This window comes from Zerene cesonia, chromosome 27 (assembly GCF_012273895.1).
Source record: "Zerene cesonia ecotype Mississippi chromosome 27, Zerene_cesonia_1.1, whole genome shotgun sequence".
NCBI lineage: Eukaryota > Metazoa > Arthropoda > Insecta > Lepidoptera > Pieridae > Zerene > Zerene cesonia.
The window spans coordinates 2,918,668-2,938,126 of NC_052128.1; the positions used below are offsets into that span (position 1 = coordinate 2,918,668).

Sequence of the window (19,459 nt, forward strand, 5' to 3'; positions counted from 1 at the left end):
CGGTCTGGCAGGACACAGAAGGCTGATCACCTACTTGTCCATAAAGAAAATCGACCAGTGAAACAGATGTATACCATCTGCCCCATACCCCAGTAGGGGACACGGGACTTCACTATATTATTTGGTATAAATGATTAACACAAGAAATGATTCTTGAAAGTACCTCTTCAGTACGGAACCCAAATTAACAGAGAAAGTAAATTTACAATGATATCGTATCGCTCGAGGCTCTCCTTTCGATTTTATAGTAAATACGAAATTGATAATGGTGTGCGTATCGCCTTACTTGATATACTTTTCGTGATTGCGTTTCCATTGACTGACGATAAGATTTTGTAATCATATCGTAATAGTTGAGTGATTTTTTTATTGTTTTTATAAGCTGTTTTTTCCAATAACGATGTATCTTACTACTATTTTTAACCACCTATTATTAGGCCCTTATGACTATAACGCTATCTTATTACTAAACTTTAGAGTGAAATAAGAACATCATTAGTTATCGTGTTGGAGAGTATGACTCTCCTTTTTGCAACCGACTTCAAGAAAGAAGGTTATCAGGTAATAATTTAATTAAAAATTATAATTTCTCTTCTCGTCTAGTCTAGATCCTTGTCAGTGACTTCTTACAAAACAGAAATGAATTCTACGAATGGCGAGTGTCAAATATATGTTCACGAGCACGTCACGAGATTCCAATGTATCTCGTGACGTGCACGAATGGAGACAGAGCAAGAGAGCGAATAGAACACTGTATAAAGGCGGCGTTCAGTCTGTCCGTAACGCGCGGCCGGAACACAATAGCCGTTATATGTATATATAATCGCGTAGGTGACCGTGAAAGAAAATTTGGAAAGTGTCGTGTTTTGTATATAAGTGTAGTGATCTGTGCAATTTGGTGAATATTTATTTTTTTGTTTTTTTTTTCATTTTATAGCATTTAAAGCCGTTTATTAATATTAGAAAAAAAAATAAGCCCAATTAACGACTTTAGTATGAAATGTCATTTTTATTTGTTTTTTTTTTTAATTTTCTATTTTTATTTTGTAGCATTTGTTGCTATTTATATATATTAGAAAAAAAACAAACCCAATTAACGACTTCGGTATGTAATATTAATTAAAATACAATGTTTAAACATAGAAGAACCACTAAGATTCCCAAAATCTTTTATACTGTTATTCCATTTTTAAAGCTTACAAAATTGTCAGCATAACAACATTGGTTCAGTGACTAAATACAGTCTAGATAACTCGTATGCTAATTCAGTATAGCAGCCACGCATGTGAATCCGCGGGCTATTCCTAGCTATCTATGTCTCTCGTCTCGTCTCGAGATCCCTACTAATATTCTTAATGCGAAAGTGTGTCTATTTTCTGTTTCATTTCTTACATTCACGTCACAATGGAGAGATTATTATGGTATAATTTTATGGAGAAGGCAAGAGACGGGCTATTTCTTACCACGGTGAAACATTTAATTTCCATGTGCATTTTCTTCTTTGATCTTTGATCTCGCGCGCAGCCGGAGGCGGGAAGTTAGTAAGACATAAGCAAGACAGGTTTTCACGAAAGAGTTTTAGGTTCATCACGAAATTATCTGATTCAAAAAAAAATATCTATAAGCTTTTACTTGTCTTCCTTCCTGTCTACGATAATATACATCTTATGCTTACCATGTTAGCAACGATAAATGCGCACAAGTCATTTTTCAGGACCTTTAATTTCCATATCTTCTTTTTTAATGCAAAATAGCACTGTCTGTTTCTCTCTTTTTCACGCCTTACCCACAGAACGAATTTGGATGAAATTTGGTACGGATGTAGGCAATCCCATGGAAACGGGAACTGAGCGGGAAAAAACTTGATCTGTTTATTTTTGACGTATGCGGACGATGTCGGAAGCGAATAACTAGTTAAAAAATGGTAAAATGCTACTTTCAGGTCCCCTAAGAACACGACGTCAAAATTATCCCTACTACGCCAAAACCAACCAATTTACATGGGGCCTGTATATGTACCTGTAGTTATTATGTGACGTTATTTAAAAATATGTTTCATGAAGTCTAACTATTTCTTATGCATCGAAACTGTTAATAAGACATCATCAGATTTGAAGTTATGTTTGTGGCACAATTAATTCATCATCGATGAAGAAATTCATGATGAGCGGTACATTAATCTGCTCCATGGAAGAGGTTAAACACTAACTATTATAGCATTTTACTAATATATATATATAAAGATCCATGTATGTATTATTTATTTTCTCCTCCTCCTCACCTTACCTCTTCAAGCTTTAATCTCTGCTAGGAAAGCGTAAGTCTGGCCATTGAATATTTTATTGAAATATTTTATTAATTAAATTTAAATCAACTTTAGAAGGATGAAGATAAAACAGAAAATGAATAAGGCTGTTCCCATGAGATTTCATTTCTTCGTTATTTATTGTTCTAAAACAAATATACAATAAAACTTAATAAAATTACTAACTTAAACAAATGGCGATCTTATCGGATCTTATAGTGATTTCTTCCAGATTCCATGATCTTAAAATATTATGTGTTATTTAGGAGTACTAAAATAGAATGCCTTCACATAGCAACAGGATTTATACTTGAAGTATCTCGTATGTACGCTGAAGAGAATTTTGTAAAATAAAGTTTAAAACATACGTCACGTTTTTGAATAGGATCTGTTTTAAAGACAACGGTTCCAATTGCCACACATTTTAATAACGAACTACAATTTTTACATTCACTTCTCAAGTTTTTATAACCCGTGAAACGTTCTTGACATGGATGCAAGTATAATTAAGATATAAATGAATTTTTACTAAATATCTCGCTTGTTACTTATCTGATATCTCCACGTTGTTGTTTCGTCGAGATCACTGCACCATGATAAAATCGTCAATTGTATTATGTACGTGTAAATTAAAATAAATGTAATAAGACAAAAGCTTTTATTATATTATCAATAAATAGTAAAATTACTTTTATTATTATTACTGAAAAAATCTGAGACAATACTAAACTAAACAATACAAAAGGATAAAATACATATAATATTATATAGAATAAGTAGTTGTAAATATTACACGATTAGTTATAGAATATTATGAATTTAATATCACGGTGAAAATAATTAAAGAACAATAGCTTTTATGAAAGTCTAACATCAGATCGGATCTCTACCAAGCTACGCTTTCTACAAAGGTCATTCACCTTGTATTAATCATTTTAATTCCTGTGTCATGTTATTTTCAGATTTTTTTATTAAATTAACTAAAATGCAAAATTTTATACCACGTGAACCTATCATGGAGTCTACAAATTATCATACACTTACTAACTGCTACTAAAGGTACAACAAGACAAAAAACCCACTCGGAAAATCTCAGAAAAAACAATATGTGTACATAATAACGAAATACAAATGTTATGAGATGAATAACCATTATCATAAATAATGTAATTCTGTTTTAAATAAAGGATTAAGAAATATTTCATTTGACAAGATTCAAATCCATGTCACATTCGCTTTACCCATGTCACATTTCAAATGATCGATGTTGTTTTTTTTTAATTTTGTTTTCACTGTTAATATTTGCAAGTACATTTTTGAAAAACGTTCATCTGACATGCGCAATAATATAATTATTTTAAAATAAATCTTCTTCCAGTTGATTGCTTTAGATGAAGTTCTGTTATTTTTAAGTGTAACAAATTTACAACGTTTCCATAACGAGTATTTTTTTAATCATAATTAATGTTTCCGGTAGATGCATTTTAGCAAAACTATACGAACTCCTTTCACTGTTACGTTACAAAGGATAAAACCGACGGAAAGCGTAAATTATTTATTGCGACCGTAATCGCGCCGCAATGATAGTGTAAAGGCCGTTATTACAATTAGCTATTGTATTTGTATTTTTAAAAAGAATTGCTATGAAATTATATGTAAAATATAAATATGAAATGAATTTTGTAATAATTTAAATGTAGAAGTCGTGATTGTTATATTTTTATAAACAAAATAAAATTTTTATGTATTGTATTTAATAATATCAATTGCTATTTTAATTTATATTGTAATTACTATTAATGATATCTGGAAGGGTTGCAGGCCTACGATACAAGATTCCTTAGTGTAGGTCTGCAGTTTATATTATCTGTTATTGTGTAATTATTAAATATTAAATAATAAATAAATAAATAATAAATATGAAATCCTAGATTATTAGAATATAAAACCTCTTTTAGCTTAAATAAAATCGAAGAATGTAACTACCTATTTAACGTATTTAATACATTTAATAACATATACTAAGAATGTAAGGGGCATTATTACTAGGTTCATTATTAATCACAATACATATAAATAAAAAACATGGTTGTAATATATAATAAATTAAATAGCGGTCCGACTCGGCTCTGTTCGTAATACATATATAACCTATGTCACTCAGTGACGATACAGCTTTCAAATGGTTATTAATTTATGAAGTTGGTCCAACAGTTTTTGTGCGAAAGCATTACAGACATACAGACAAAAACACAAATATTTCCTCTTTATAATATTAGTTTAGATGAAATTTAAACTGTGGTTCCTATCCTTTCCAGAGATATAATTCTAATAACGATGAGGCACAGGGTGTCAATGGTTAAATGGCCCCTGAGAAATTTATCTGTAAGACAATTCAACACAGCATCCGCTGATAAACAAGCGAACGATGGGAGTGAAATAGGTATGTACAAGATATATTGTGTTCTTTTAGTCTTGGTGCGAATAAGGTGTTATCTATCTTTATATTTTTGAAACTGATAGCTTTTTGACTGGTAGTTGGACAATATGATATGTTAGGTTTTGTTTTATTACTTTTTTTGGCATTGGCATACTGTAAGGTACTTCCGAATTATCAGTCCAAAAATTAGTATGTGCTATAGATTTTTTAGTTTGTATCTATGTTTAAAAATAAGTTTAAGGCTCTAAATGATTTATATTTATAGCACAATGTTTTTCATTCATCCTAATGAAATTAAACTCTATGGAAAAGTATTTAAAGTTCTGTTTAGTATGTATTAAAGTATTATAAATATAATTCGATAAATCAACTCTTACTTATTACTCAAGAGTCAAGACTCTTTAAATATTGAATTCTCAATTGTTTTGTGTTGGTATTGCATAATATTAGGCGGTTTTAAAGCAAATATGACGGCCGCTTAAAAAAATATGGGCATAGTTTGCTTAAATAATATTTGTTTTATGATTAAACACTTTCAACGTGTCAGTAAATGTGGTTTTTAAGTAATTGGCAGGTTTAAGTTAGTTGATTTATATAAAAAAAACTTTTTATTGGTTAACATTTTTGTAGAAACGAATAAAATTAAGAGGAAATCTCAAATTAAGCCAAAAAATAAGTCTCAATACCTTAAAATTATGTAAAAATAGAAATTCAATCACAAACACAAATATTTATTCGTTTAGCTAGACTTATTATAGAAAATTCTGGTTCAACCCTAAATTTAGATTAATGAAAATAGCCTCCGATTGCCATAGACGAAGAAACTCTTATTTATTTATTTATTCAAAAATGGAAGCTGTTTTAGGAGGGTTATTTTTTTCACTTTTTTATTCACTTATTATTTCTAGGTTTACGAGGTCAATGTCCAATTCAGAGCCAGCGCGCTAGATCAACACACGCAGTTGCTACACCTGCGTTTGAGACTCTAACTCCCTCTGTGAGGAGTTGGGAGGAGGTACCCGGCCCAAAACCCTTGCCTCTATTGGGAAACACGTGGCGTTTCATACCGTATATTGGTAAGTTTAATCATGATACATAAAACGTAAAGGTGACTGACTGAATGATCTAACAACGCACATCCGAAACTACTGTCCCGATTAGGTTGAAATTTGGCATGGAGATAGCCACTATAATGGAGGTATCCTGTAAGAAAGGTTTATAAATTCTACTCCCCAGGCGTTAAAATAGAGCATGAAAGTTTGTAATATGATAATTTATTTTGACTACGCGGGCGAAACTGCGGGCACCAGCTAGTAGTTTGTAGTTTTGAGTTGAGTCCGTATTCCTTATTAAATAATGCGTTTTTATTTCAATCAATTTCAATACTTTATTATCGCAATCATCATCATCATCATCAGCCCATATATGTTCCCACTGCTGGCACACAAGGCCTCCCTAAGGGTTCAGGCCATAATCCACCACGCTGGCCAAGTGCGGGTTGGTAGATGTCACATGTCGTCGATCTTTTGATTCTCGGACATGCCGGTTATATTATATTTATAGTATTATCGCAATACCATAAGAATAATGCTTTTCACCATGTGGTGAATTGCGTGTAATTTTCTGAATATTATGTTAAATAGTTCATTATTTGTGTTACCTTAGTAGAAAATTAGTAATATTAAAATTATATATCGATATAAACTTTCTAAATACCGACATGGTTTCCAATTTTTGAACGGGGAATATAAGTAATCATAAATGGCTTGTTCAAAACTTGTTTCAATGGCTACTTTAAATATATAATTGCTATATTAAATACCAGGTGCTTGCCCCGGCTTTGCCCGTGATACATATATTGCCTATGTCACTCAAGTTGCAGCTTTCCAATGGTGAAGTAATTGTTGAAATCGGTCAAGCAGTTTTTGCGTGAAAGCGTTACAAACATACAAAAAATCAAAAGTTTTATTTTTATGATATACATGTAAGCTGGTAAATATTTCATAATATAAGAATGTACGTAGTCAATGTCACAATAATTATTACATAAACTCTAAAGAAACTGTGAATGATACCTTCCTTAAGTTGTTATTATAATTTATTTCGATTTTGTGCGGCAATTACAATTTAAAGAACACAAAACTTTCCCGCGCATTTCAATGAAAATTTCTTCATTTATTATAACTGTAAACCCTTCGTTGGAAACCAGATTAAATCGCACACTAAATAAAATTTAATTCCTCAAGTTCTAAACATGTGACATGCCCCTAAATAATAACCTGTACATAAAACAAATAAGGCAAACAAACCAATAAAAACAAATGTTTATTAATAAACATATTTAGAATAGTACCTATATATTTCGAACTTGTTCTTGAAAATTCATTCATTTATTTATCTTTTTTAACAATGAATAGGAAATTACTTACCCGAAAATAATTATGTATTATATATGTATATTGCCGACGATTACAAATATGCCTTGTAAGGTCAAGGGCTATTAACAAACATTTAATTGATACTTTAAACATGAGAACTTTTCTGATATTACAAACCTTTCGTAGCTGTATCATGTAGGTAACAAGCTGAATATATTATACTATTGTTAACATATATATGCAAATTAATCCCACGCGTCCGTTGTACTAAAAAACAAAAACGGACATCTCAACGGACTCTATAGTTTATATGTGCTGTTAAAAAATGCATTTTATATAGCTGAGGGTATTCCCTCAGTGAAAGTATCATTGACTAGCTGCCCATCTCCGCCAGGTTTGTCTAAAAACAATAAATAATATGTAATATTAATATACGTTATGTTAATAAAACATTTAACAATAAAATGTAGATAGCCTCAAAATATACACTCACAGCAGGTAGAGTAGTTCTGTTGGGAAAAACATTTTTAAAATCGGTTAAGTCGATCCAGAGATTACCCCCTACGATGTCACAAACTCAGAAAATTACACCTCCGAGAGGCTAGGCGTTGCAACGGTTAGGCAAGAAACGCGGGTTCGAATCCCGCATGAAGAAGAAGACACACACAGAAGCCATGGAATAGTGCTACTTATAAACGTGTTGGCTGCAGTAAATTGGGGATCTGGATATTTTTCCTCATCCTTTTCATCAATGCCTTCTTTTTCCCTTAAATCAGTTGGCAACATTTGTCCTTATTGATCGTATAATACGTATGACACTAAAGCTTTTCATTTCATCCTACTAATATTATAAATGCGAAAGTTTGTAAGGATGTGTGTGTGTTTGTTGCTCTTTCACGCAAAAACTGCTGAACCGATTGCAATGAAATTTGGTACGTAAACAGCTGGACAATTGGAATAACATATAGGCAACTTTTTATCCCGATATTCCTACGGACTACGGACTCACGCGTCCTTACGCGTCGCGCGCACCTAGTAATAAATAAAAATAAATATTCACATGTGTAATTTTTGTCGTTCTATAAAAGGTCACGCAAACATACTAAAAATAAACGCATGTGCAAATTAACATTACTCATTATTCCGCTTCTTTGAATCATGTACTAATTAATATGTAAAATACTTTCTACCGTACAAAAGAAAATAAATTAATATTAATATGGTTTGTTTTGTTCACATCATAACCTCAAATATGTATATAATAATTATGTATTCCTGCGCTGTTGTATTAGCGTAACTTCAATGGAGCCCACTCGTGGAATAATGATTTGGTTTCATAATGAGAAAGAATTTAATGATTTTGGGACAAGGTTGACTTTTATTGCGTGTGTCGTCACAATATCGTATGTGTCCACATTTGACGGTCGATATCGTTAAAAAATTTACAAAATGAGATACAATAAATAGCAACTGCTCTAATAAAAACAGGTTATCATTAAAGTATTCTATAATTTTTTTACCTGTTTAAGCATTGTATGTGAAATTTTAAGAAACAGAAGGACAGATCTGCATTTGACCTTTATTTCTTAATAATTTTTCAGATGTAACCCGAAGCGTAATTAATATCGTCTTCTATTATGTTTCCACTGTTGAGACACAGTACTCCTATGGGAATTCAGGTCATTATATAAGTGTACAATCTATGATTCAGGCCATAATCCACCACGCAGCGCGGGTTGGCAGATGTCATATGTCGTCGAACTTTTGACTCTGGACATGCCGGTTTCCTCACGATGTTTTTCTACACCGTTTCGAGTAAAATTGATGTATTCCACATGTGCAGATGAATAGAAAAATCTATTTGTTTCCTGCACGTCTCAAACTTATAGATTTTTAAGTCCGAGCCCCACACCACGAGCTACAAAAAAAGTAAAGAATATACTTAAAGCATATCTGTTCTCCTGTGCGTGATGTTTATTCGATATAATTAGCAAACACATTTCCTGTATTTCAGTAATCGACTGTTATTTATTGTACCGCTCGTCCATTCGAATTGATTGATAGAGATATATTTCATAGTTAATCACTTAAAATATAACGTTTTTCATGAATTCAATACTCGATGCCGGCAATTTAAAATATGCAATCATTATGCTAAAATGAATTTTATTTAATGAATACGATAAAAGAAGCAGGAGATCTGAGAACACTATAAAATACCATATATGGTCAACGATATAAACTGATCACAATAATAAACAAAATAAGCATATTAATATAAAATAATATAAATTCGCTTAAACGTTTTCTTTTCTAATTACTTTCATTTATGAATTTGTAAATCATTACCTCCACTTTTTATCTTATCTTACCAATTTATTCCAGTTATTTAATTTTCCTTTTAAAATGTATTATAATATTACTAATTTGTGTATACATTGACCTACATAAAATAACACAAAATATAACCGTAACATTTTTATCTAACATAATAACGGTATGTTAGTAGGCGCGGCGGATATTTGCAAAAATAATAACGGTTATAATCATGAATTAAATCTTATTACTATCAAAACTCGTTTGTGAATTGTTATATCGATACTAATACATCGCTGACTCGCTACATTTAATATATGCGAGTGTTACAACTTACAAGGTATGTAAATAAATGCCCCGAGGCGCAAAGACACAATAACTGTTTAAATTTTGACAAGAAATTATCAGAATCTCAGAGTTTATTCATTCATTCATTCAGTTTATAGATAATATGAACGACACATGTTTTGGTATATCGGAGTACGTTTCCATGAAAGAAAAATCAAAATGCCACATGTTTAAAGGTAAAAACTAATGTAATGTAAAGGGATAATTATTGCAATTGCATTCAAAAAACAATAAAAATCAATATGTTTTAAGCTATGAAAGCATCAATATTGACAAACCAATAAAAGGTTAATAAGTAACTTTAAATTTTGAATTTATTTTTTTAATAAAATCTGTTTCGTTTTGTTAAAAACAGGTTCTTATGCTTTTCATTAATATTGCTATTATGATTATAGAAAACTGCTGCGCAAGTATAATTTAGTAAACCGCATTTTGTACTTGGGTATGCTGCAAGCTTTGAGATGTGGTTAGGTTGGCCGTTGGATGGCATAAACTCGAAATAAAGATTCTTCGACTAGACTCTTGAAGTTTAATAAACGCAAGTTTGTTTTATGCAATTTGATGACTGTAAATTTTAAAGAAATAATAACGAATAAATTGATAAGCATTAAATTTATTGGTTGTAGAATGTAAATAATACGAAACCTAAGTTTGAAACTACTATATATTAGAAATTTACCAAACACGTTTCTGTTTTATATCAAGATATATTATTATAATCGTGCACGATATCACATTCGCAACACCTGCAAAAAATACATATTAACCGACTAAGTTGTTAGGTAACTCTCTCCCGGGTCAGATTGGCTTGTAAAAGCGGTTTTACTAGGTTAGGTTTATATTACTGTCTCTTATAAATGTATAAAATACAAGAAATTTCTCTATTTACGATAATTTATATTGGTATGGAATTATAGTATGTTTATTGGCAATCGTTTTATTTCAATTATCGGTATCAATAGAAAATAATTTTCCTACACATGTTTTCAATTTTGAATAGAAAGAAAGAAAGATAGAAAAAGACAGCAAAGTTAATAGAGACTATAACCCTATAATTATAAATAATTATAATGAGATGGTTTATCGTTAATAGGAATTTCAAAATTTAGTCCCAATTCCTTTTAGATGTGTTGCTCTTTATGTAATCGTAATTTCCTTACCAAGTCAAGCAGAGACTGGCACGCACGCTTCTATGAGTTTTGTGTTTAATATTGCTGAGGTATATTTATATTTTAGAACATTAAATAGCATCTGTGGCTAGAGCTACAAGCTAGATAGAAGGCGTCCTTTTACCAGGGCAAATATTAAAGGGCCTTTCTACACGTTGATATTAAAAACATGTATCGAACTGTTTAGTAAGTTACAGTACTATTATATTATAAATTACTAGCTGCGCCCCGCGGTTTCACCCGCGTAAGTTCGTATCCCGTAGTAAAATCGGGATAAAAAGTTGCCTATATGTTTTTTTTTGCCAATTCTCCAGCTGTCTATGTACCAAATTTCATTGCAATCGGTGCGGTAGTTTTTGCGTGAAAGAGCAACAAACACACACACACATCCTTACAAACATTTATAATATTAGTAGGAAGTAGGATAGTAGGATATTAGCTGTGATTATAGGAAAATAACCTTCTATAGCATACGCAAAATACCATACCATATCAAAAAGTAAAATATCACACACAAAATTGGATCTGTGTTATCCAATCTTAATTTGAGTATCGAGCTCGGTTTGGCAAGAGTATGCTTATTCTGCGAACTGCTCTACAGAGGATGAAGAAACCAAACCTACAGGAGCTTCTGGCTTCTACTCTACTAATTCTTCCTTCTTTCTTCTTTCACTACTTTAACAACTGTTCATGGGCGGTGGTGACCACTTACCATGAGGCGAAAAAGTTAACTTACATACACACAAATAAATATGACATTTACAATGACAAATATAATTTCCAGGTGGATATTCAGTAGAACATGTAGACAAGGTGTGCATGTCCCTTCGCCAGCAATATGGCAAATGCGTCAAGATGGCCGGCCTCCTGGGCCGACCTGACATGCTATTCGTGTTTGATGCTAGCGAGGTGGAAAGGGTCTTCCGTGGAGAAGACTCAGCGCCACATAGGTAATAGTAGTGACAATGAAAGCTTCTGTAAGTTGTATTTTTTTAACAAAGATGATGTTTTATTCCTTAAAGTATGATCAATTGTAAAAAAAAGAACAAATATTTGCGCTTCAGGACGTGCTAATTGGAAAACGTGTAAAAAGAGAAATATAAAAATTTGATTCGATGTTTTAACGATTAAGAAATTGCTAACGTTCTACTTATAAGCATACTTTTTGAGAAATTATTCTACAATTTATATATATTATACCTTTTAAACATGCGTTCTATGTTTTATATTTACAGACCTTCAATGCCATCATTGAATTACTACAAGCACAAATTGAGGAAAGACTTTTTTGGCGCCGAAAAAGATTGCGCGGGAGTTATTGCAGTGTAAGTTTCTTCAATAAAACTGTTTACTAATTAAACTTATTGATTGATTATACTGATTATTAACAATGAAAAATATTTTATTGAATGCTTTATATTAAACTAATACACAAAATTGTTGTGTCGCGGTGTTTCTATTTTCTATTTCTATTCCTATCGGTTAGGTCTGATAAATAATCGGCTAACAACTTTTCATACCTCTAGGTTTATAAGGCTTAAATGAAGAGAGAGCAACGTTTGCCGGGTCAGCTAGTAAACTATATAAATTGCATGCAATTTTTTATACCTTCAATATAATTTTATATTAACATTTATTTATCAACTTTTATTAAAGAACATACTGTGACACATATTACGGGATTGATTTGAATGTTTTGGCGAATTAATTGCGGTAATAGATTCCTTAAATATATGTTATTCTGCAGACATGGCGATTCATGGGCTGCTTTTCGTACCAAAGTGTCGCGTGTGGCACTCAGCACGGGTGCTGCAGCACAGTATACTGAGCAAGTTGCTGAGGTGGCTGACTGTTTTATAAAAAGGTAATCTTATATTAATACTAAAATTTTATCTTATATCGCCTAAAGCCTTCCTCAATAAACGGGCTATCTAACTATGAGAGAATTTTTAAAATCGGACCGGTAGTTTCTGAGATAAGCGCGTGCAACAAAACAATCAAACAAACAAACTCTTCAGCTTCATGATATTAGTACAGATGTGTATATAAATCGCTAATGTGCCCGATTCACTGGACCAATCGGGCTGAAATTTAGCAAACATTTAGTCACTATGATGTAGGTAAGGCAAGAAAGGATTTTGATAAATTCTACTTCCGCTGGAAGAATAGGACGAACATATTTTGTTACTATGAATATTTATTTAGACCACGCGGTCAAAGCTGCAGGCAACGGCTAGTATCTATATTAATTATTTGTCTCGTTGATAGAAATGAGACACGTATTGCTTGAGTGTAAGTTAATTACAAATTACTTTAAAATGTATGTGAAAAAATTAAGCTTTCATATTTTTCTGCTTGGCTAATTATTATTATGTAATGGTTAACAAACTATAGGTAAACATTAACTCATATAATTGCTGCTGTGAAATTGTATTATTTTGTATTGTCCTACTAATATTATTAATGCGAAAGTTTGTTAGGATAGATATGTATGTATGTTTATTACTCTTTCACGCACGCAAAAATTTCTGAACCGATTGCAATAAAATTTTTTACGTAGATAGGTTGACAAATTGAATAACACATATATCCGATATTCCTAAGGGATACAGACTTACGCGGGTAAAACCACGGGGCGTAGCTAGTAGGTATATAAAATGTAAATTTCATTGCATTAGATATGATATTTATACAATCTGTTACATAAATAATATTTACAGGAGAGGATTATGTAACTTATGTTTTAATTGTTTCAGAATACGCGAAATACTGGACGCAAATCAAGAGACCCCAAAAGATTTTCTAAATGAAATTCACAAATGGTCCCTAGAATGTAAGCTTATGTTTCTTGTTATTTTTTTTATATAACATCGCAATTCACAAAGACAAATTGATCCCTTAGTCAAAATGTTCATGATTTTGGTCTTTCTTTGAACTGCTTTCTCATGTTGTGTTCTTTATCACGTATTACAATAAAGTATTCCTGATTTGATACTGTTTTTTTGACTTTTTTTTAAGCTGGTGCCTTCCATGTGGTCCCAAAGGATTTATCCTCAAAGGGTTAAAATAGGTGAAGAAAATTTTATCATGAAAAATAATTTAGAACATGCGGGCGGAGTAACGGCAACAGCTAGTATTTCATATATCATTTATATATTTTGATAATTAGTCAACCTCTTTCGCTATAATGTATTTCCAGACTACCACTTAAAGAATGTAATTTTGGATAATTTACCTTATTCCAGCCCTTGGCCTCATAGCCCTAGATACGCGTCTAGGCTGCTTCCAATCCCGCGAAGGGTCAGATAGTCAGCGACTAATAGATGCCGTTCATACGTTTTTCCTGTGCGTGGGCGAGCTGGAGCTGCGAGCGCCCTGGTGGAGGGTCTACCCGACCGCCATGTTCCGCAGATATGTGGCTGCACTTGATACTATATTAGGGTGATTTGTATTTTTAATTAATAACAGGACAGCTAGTTGAGGTTATATGAAATAAAACGAAAATAACCTAACTGCGCATAAATATATGGATTATGTTTAGTCCGGTCAATTTAGACCTGAAAACAGTAATGAAAGAACAAAAATTCCGATAGAGCTGAATTTTGGTGAAGACCTTTATTTCACTATAAGAAACAAAAATTCGAAAGTCCCCATCTCTCCCATAAGTGCATCAAAAGTTATTCGGGGTCAAAGGTCAAAATTTTAGGTATTTTGAGGTTTTCTCAAAAACCGTAACTTTTATCAAAAAAATACTTTAGACCAAATTTATAGATCTTGAAATTCTCTACAAAAACAGTCCTAATGATTTTTTCTCTAAGTTTTACCGTTCCTCAGATATCACGATTCCAAGAGTCACGTTATATAATGTGCATACATCAGCCCCGTATTCACACATTCAGGTACTTAAACAAGTAAAACATCCTGTTTTTGTCTCTTTTATGAATTACATTCTGGAAATACAATATATTTTAATGTGTGTCAGTCCCTTCGAAAATCCCCTCTACTAATATGGCCTTCAATATATCATCTGGCTACCTACTCTATTGTCCATGTGGCTCCGTTCATGTGCCTGCGTCTTTAAATCTTACACGTTCTGTTCGAATGAATATAAGGTACTTATTTATTACAATCCACAAGTAACAAAAGTTTTGAGCAAATGAAGCAAAATTGCGATATTTTTTGTCAAATATTAATCACTAAAATATGTAGTGCCCATAACAGCCCTAGGTAGGCCGCGGATGATCCTAGATAGTCCTACTATTGCAAAAACGGTAAGGAATAAAACTGGGCTATGAAACGGAGGTCCTAAATGGATTGGTAACTGGGTCTATGGGAACAATGACGTCTGCCTTTCTACTACATATTAGTTAGTAAAAACATATTGGCAGACGGTGAGCCGCCCTCTCACAAATGGGTCCTCTAAAAAGTCGCTATAAAATAGCAACAAGAGGGCAAGATGTCGTGAGCAGCTAAGGGTGGAGAGGCGTCGTTGGACTTTAAACGACGATCACGCGCTCCATGAGGGTCCAGCATCACGTGTATCCACGTGTCCACTCGCCACTTACGCTTGGCATTCACCCTTCGAGCTAAAAGCTTTCGCAACTCCACTCTGGTCGGCCGGTTAAGGCAAGCCGGAGACGAAGACCTCCCCCGGGAGCATTCTAGTTCGCGGGGTCGCTACTTCTCGACACCACGCCACAAGGCGCTTGTTATTATTATTATTAAAAGAGACACAAACAGGACTTTTTGGTTGCTTAAGTACCTCAATGTGTGTATACGAGGTTGATGTGTGCACATTATATAAACGTGATTATAATCGTGATATCTGAGGAACGGTTATACTTGGAGAAAAAATCATGAGAACTATATTTGTAGAGAATTTTGAGATCTACAAATTTCGTTTGAGGTATTTTTTGAATAAAACTTACGGTTTTTGAGAAAAACTCAAAAAACCTAAAATTTTGACCTTTGACCCCGAATAACTTTTGAAGCACTCATGGGACAGCTGGGGACTTTCAAATTTTTATTTTTTAAAGTAAAATAAAGGTCTTCACCAAAATTCAGCTCTGTCGGAATTTTTGTTATTTCAATATCGTATAATGACCGGACTAGTTGTGATAATATGATTTTATAGTCTTTAAAGTCAAACAGTCTTAAAAGTAACATGGTCGCTCATTTTATTTACCTTTAACATTTATTGCTATATTAAATCATTGTAAAATGAGACAAACGAATGAAGCCTGTACATATAAACGTTAGAGGAATAATTACATTAACATAGTAAGTTATCAAACATGCAGTTGAGCTAATCATATTTATTATTGTTGCAGTGTAACAATGAGCCACGTAGAAAAGGCGTTGAATTCATGTGATGAAAGCAACAAGTCCCTCTTACAAGATCTGGTGAGCGCGGCTGGCACGAGGGTGGCCGCGGTCGCCGCTCTTGATATGTTTCTTGTTGGAATTGATACGGTAAATAACTATTCATAAACTAAATTAACACCTTTATACAGCTTCTTAGTGACTTAGTGGATAGATACCTCTCTTGATGATCTAACAGATTACAAATAACAAAATTTTCTATACGAAATCCCTATATGAATTTCGAATATTATTAATGGTTATTGGTTCCTATTTCACATCGAAACGGAGTGGTTTTATGATATAGTTTAGGATATGTTTATGGTTCAGTTTTTTGTTTAAAATTAATCATTTAATTAAACGTTTTAGTATTTATCCTATGACTATCAAAAAAAATAATTATACTTGGGGATTGTAAATTCATGAAAACTAACGAATTCTGAATAATGAATTTACGATTGTGTTGATGAGTTTTCCAATGATTATCCCATTAATCCAAGTATCCGAAAAATTGTGAGTATACCATTTACAATGACGATTTTTTCTCTTCATTTTAGACGTCCAACGCGGTAGCTTCTACTCTATATCAATTGTCAATGCGGCCACAAATACAAGATAGGTTATACGAAGAAATAACTAATGTTTTGCAAGGCAGGTCGCTGAAAGCCGGTGATATTAACCAAATGCCGTATTTAAAAGCATGTATTAAAGAAGTTTTAAGGTAAGCTCAAAATACTTTTTTTTACTAATATCAAAAATACTTTTTTTTTCGTTTTAGTTATTTTGTTTGATATATTGGCAACATATTCAGCCATTTTGAAACGCCTGAGAGTTTTTGTTCGCTAAACTCATTTGATAAAAAATTGCTTTTCTATTACTAAAGAAAAATTGAATTCCTAAATAGCTACGTCAAATACAATATAAAAATATGTTTTAGATTATATCCAGTTGTAATTGGAAATGGCAGGCAATTAACTAAAGACACTGTTATATGTGGATACAAAATACCAAAAGGCGTAAGTAATTAATATTATATATATAATGTAAGTAAGTAAATATTTCGTAATTTTATGTCTAGGCGTTGGAAATTATCCAAAACTTGATGGCTTCCGTGACTCACATCACTATTTTAATAACACTAGCGGTCCGCACCGGCTTCGCTCGTGGTACACAGCCTAAAGCCTTCCTCAATAAGTGGGCTATCTAACACTGAAATAATTTTTCAAATCGGACCAGTAGTTCCTGAGAATAGAGCGTTGAAACAAACAAACAAACTCTTCAGCTTTATAATATTAGTATAGACTTAAAATTCTTCGTTTTCAGACTCAAGTAATCTTCCAACACTACGTAATGGGTAACAGCGAAGAGTATTTTACGAACGCTAAAGAGTTCGAGCCAGAACGCTGGTTGCAGCGGTCGTCTTTTAAGCACCCGTTTGCATCTCTGCCATTTGGTTTTGGTAAACGTATGTGTTTGGGGCGCAGGTTCGCGGAGCTTGAAATGCATGTAATGATCTGTAAGGTGAGTCTCTATTTATCATTACAATAGGGCACAGACAAAAAAAAACAAGGTCATTTTTTTGTCTGTGCCCTATGTATACTGAAATCTTTAAAACTACGCATTTTGATGGGTTTTTTAGAGTGATTCAAGAGGAAGGTGTATTATAAGGTCCGAATTTAACGGGTGCGAAGCCGCGGACAAAAGCTAGAGAGTTGTATTAAATTAATATTTTTATAATCAATTTTGTTACAGATGGTGCAGACTTTCAAAATGGAATATCATCATGACCCATTGGATTATCACATTCACCCTATGTACACTCCTAATGGCCCACTGCGAATTAAACTTATTGAACGATAATCACTTAACGAATTTATTCATTCAACTAATGAATCGTTAATTCGTTTAATGTACTTAAGTAATGAAAATGTTGTATTTGTTATTTCATTATATGAATTTTCATAGCTTTATAAGATGTAGATACTACAGTTATTTTTGTATGTTTATTGTTTAAAATAACTAGATAATAATGCCCCTGAATTTTAATGTAAAATTTTCGTACATTATCGGTTATTTTCATTGACAGAAGAAGCGAAACAGGATATAATAATAAAAGGAAGTTGTGAAACCGGTCCTAAGTATTTTTCATTTTTATTCCGGGGTTAATTTATACTCGTAGATTCTGTGAGTAGGAATATTTAATAGTTGTTTTTTAATGAGATCTTCTTTTGTTATTCTTTAATAATTACTCTCAATTTAATTTATTTCACAATTTGCATATGTTATAAGTTATACTATATTTAATTAGCAGCGTATTTGTAAAATTATTTTTGGATAAAATATCAATTTCAAATATATTTTACAATGTTTATCAAAATTGTTGCAATTAATTTGTAATTATTTATAGGAAATACCTGAACATTGTTACCAATTGAAACATTACCCATATGTGGGCAAATAAAGTATATATTATATTTTCTGTTTTTATTATTTAGTTTTATTTTGAGTCGTATGTATAAAGGGGACTTATTTATTATATTCAAATGTAATTACTCTCATACAAACAGAATATTTTTATTTATAATTAATTGTCATTCTATACAAACTATATGATAAAAAATAATGATATACCAATTAAAGGAATATAACAATTAATCAAATGAATAGGATGAACTTATGATGAAGAAATACGGATGATTTATAAATATTAAACCACGAACCGGAAGTAAAATGCTCTGATCAAATTTTTAACCTAGCGCTTATTTTTAAGCAAATGGTGCGCACACCTTATCACACCGCCATTTAAAAAAAGAGAAAGAACCTTCATTGACTGACTGTGTTAGTAGGTATTAGCCTATAAAGAAATAATTAATAATTTCGAACCCCGACTGATGTCTTGTCTTATCTTATATCTATATCTATATTATATAAATGTCTCTGTGTCTGTCTTTGCCAGTTTCAGTATCACTGTCAGCTTGTGTGTCAGTATTTGTGTCAATCTCTATGTCACTGTCAGTTTTAGTGGCATTGTCAGTGTCAATGTCCCTGTCAGTTCGATGTGAACTGTGAGTATAGCACTATCAGTGTCAATAACAGTGACCGTGTCTGTGACCGTATCTGTGACCATGTCTGTATGAGTGTC

General features: G+C 32.3%; 1 protein-coding gene across 2 annotated transcripts; it reads left to right on the forward strand.

The window, feature by feature from the left end:
- The first annotated feature begins 748 nt into the window (after positions 1 to 748).
- On the forward strand, positions 749 to 18,449 carry LOC119837438 (probable cytochrome P450 49a1). 2 transcript variants are annotated; one of them, XM_038363017.1, is made up of 13 exons: positions 749 to 898; positions 4,624 to 4,748; positions 5,654 to 5,821; positions 11,741 to 11,906; positions 12,192 to 12,281; positions 12,704 to 12,820; positions 13,713 to 13,789; positions 14,202 to 14,397; positions 16,287 to 16,428; positions 16,875 to 17,038; positions 17,255 to 17,333; positions 17,641 to 17,838; positions 18,070 to 18,449. In XM_038363017.1, exons 2-13 carry the CDS (start codon positions 4,643 to 4,645, stop codon positions 18,175 to 18,177), a joined length of 1,611 nt encoding a protein of 536 aa, XP_038218945.1. In that variant the 5' UTR covers positions 749 to 898; positions 4,624 to 4,642; the 3' UTR covers positions 18,178 to 18,449. The 2 variants fall into 2 exon arrangements, with proteins under 2 accessions (XP_038218945.1, XP_038218946.1); XM_038363018.1 differs by lacking the exon at positions 749 to 898 and adding an exon at positions 1,114 to 1,467.
- Positions 18,450 to 19,459: the final 1,010 nt, after the last annotated feature.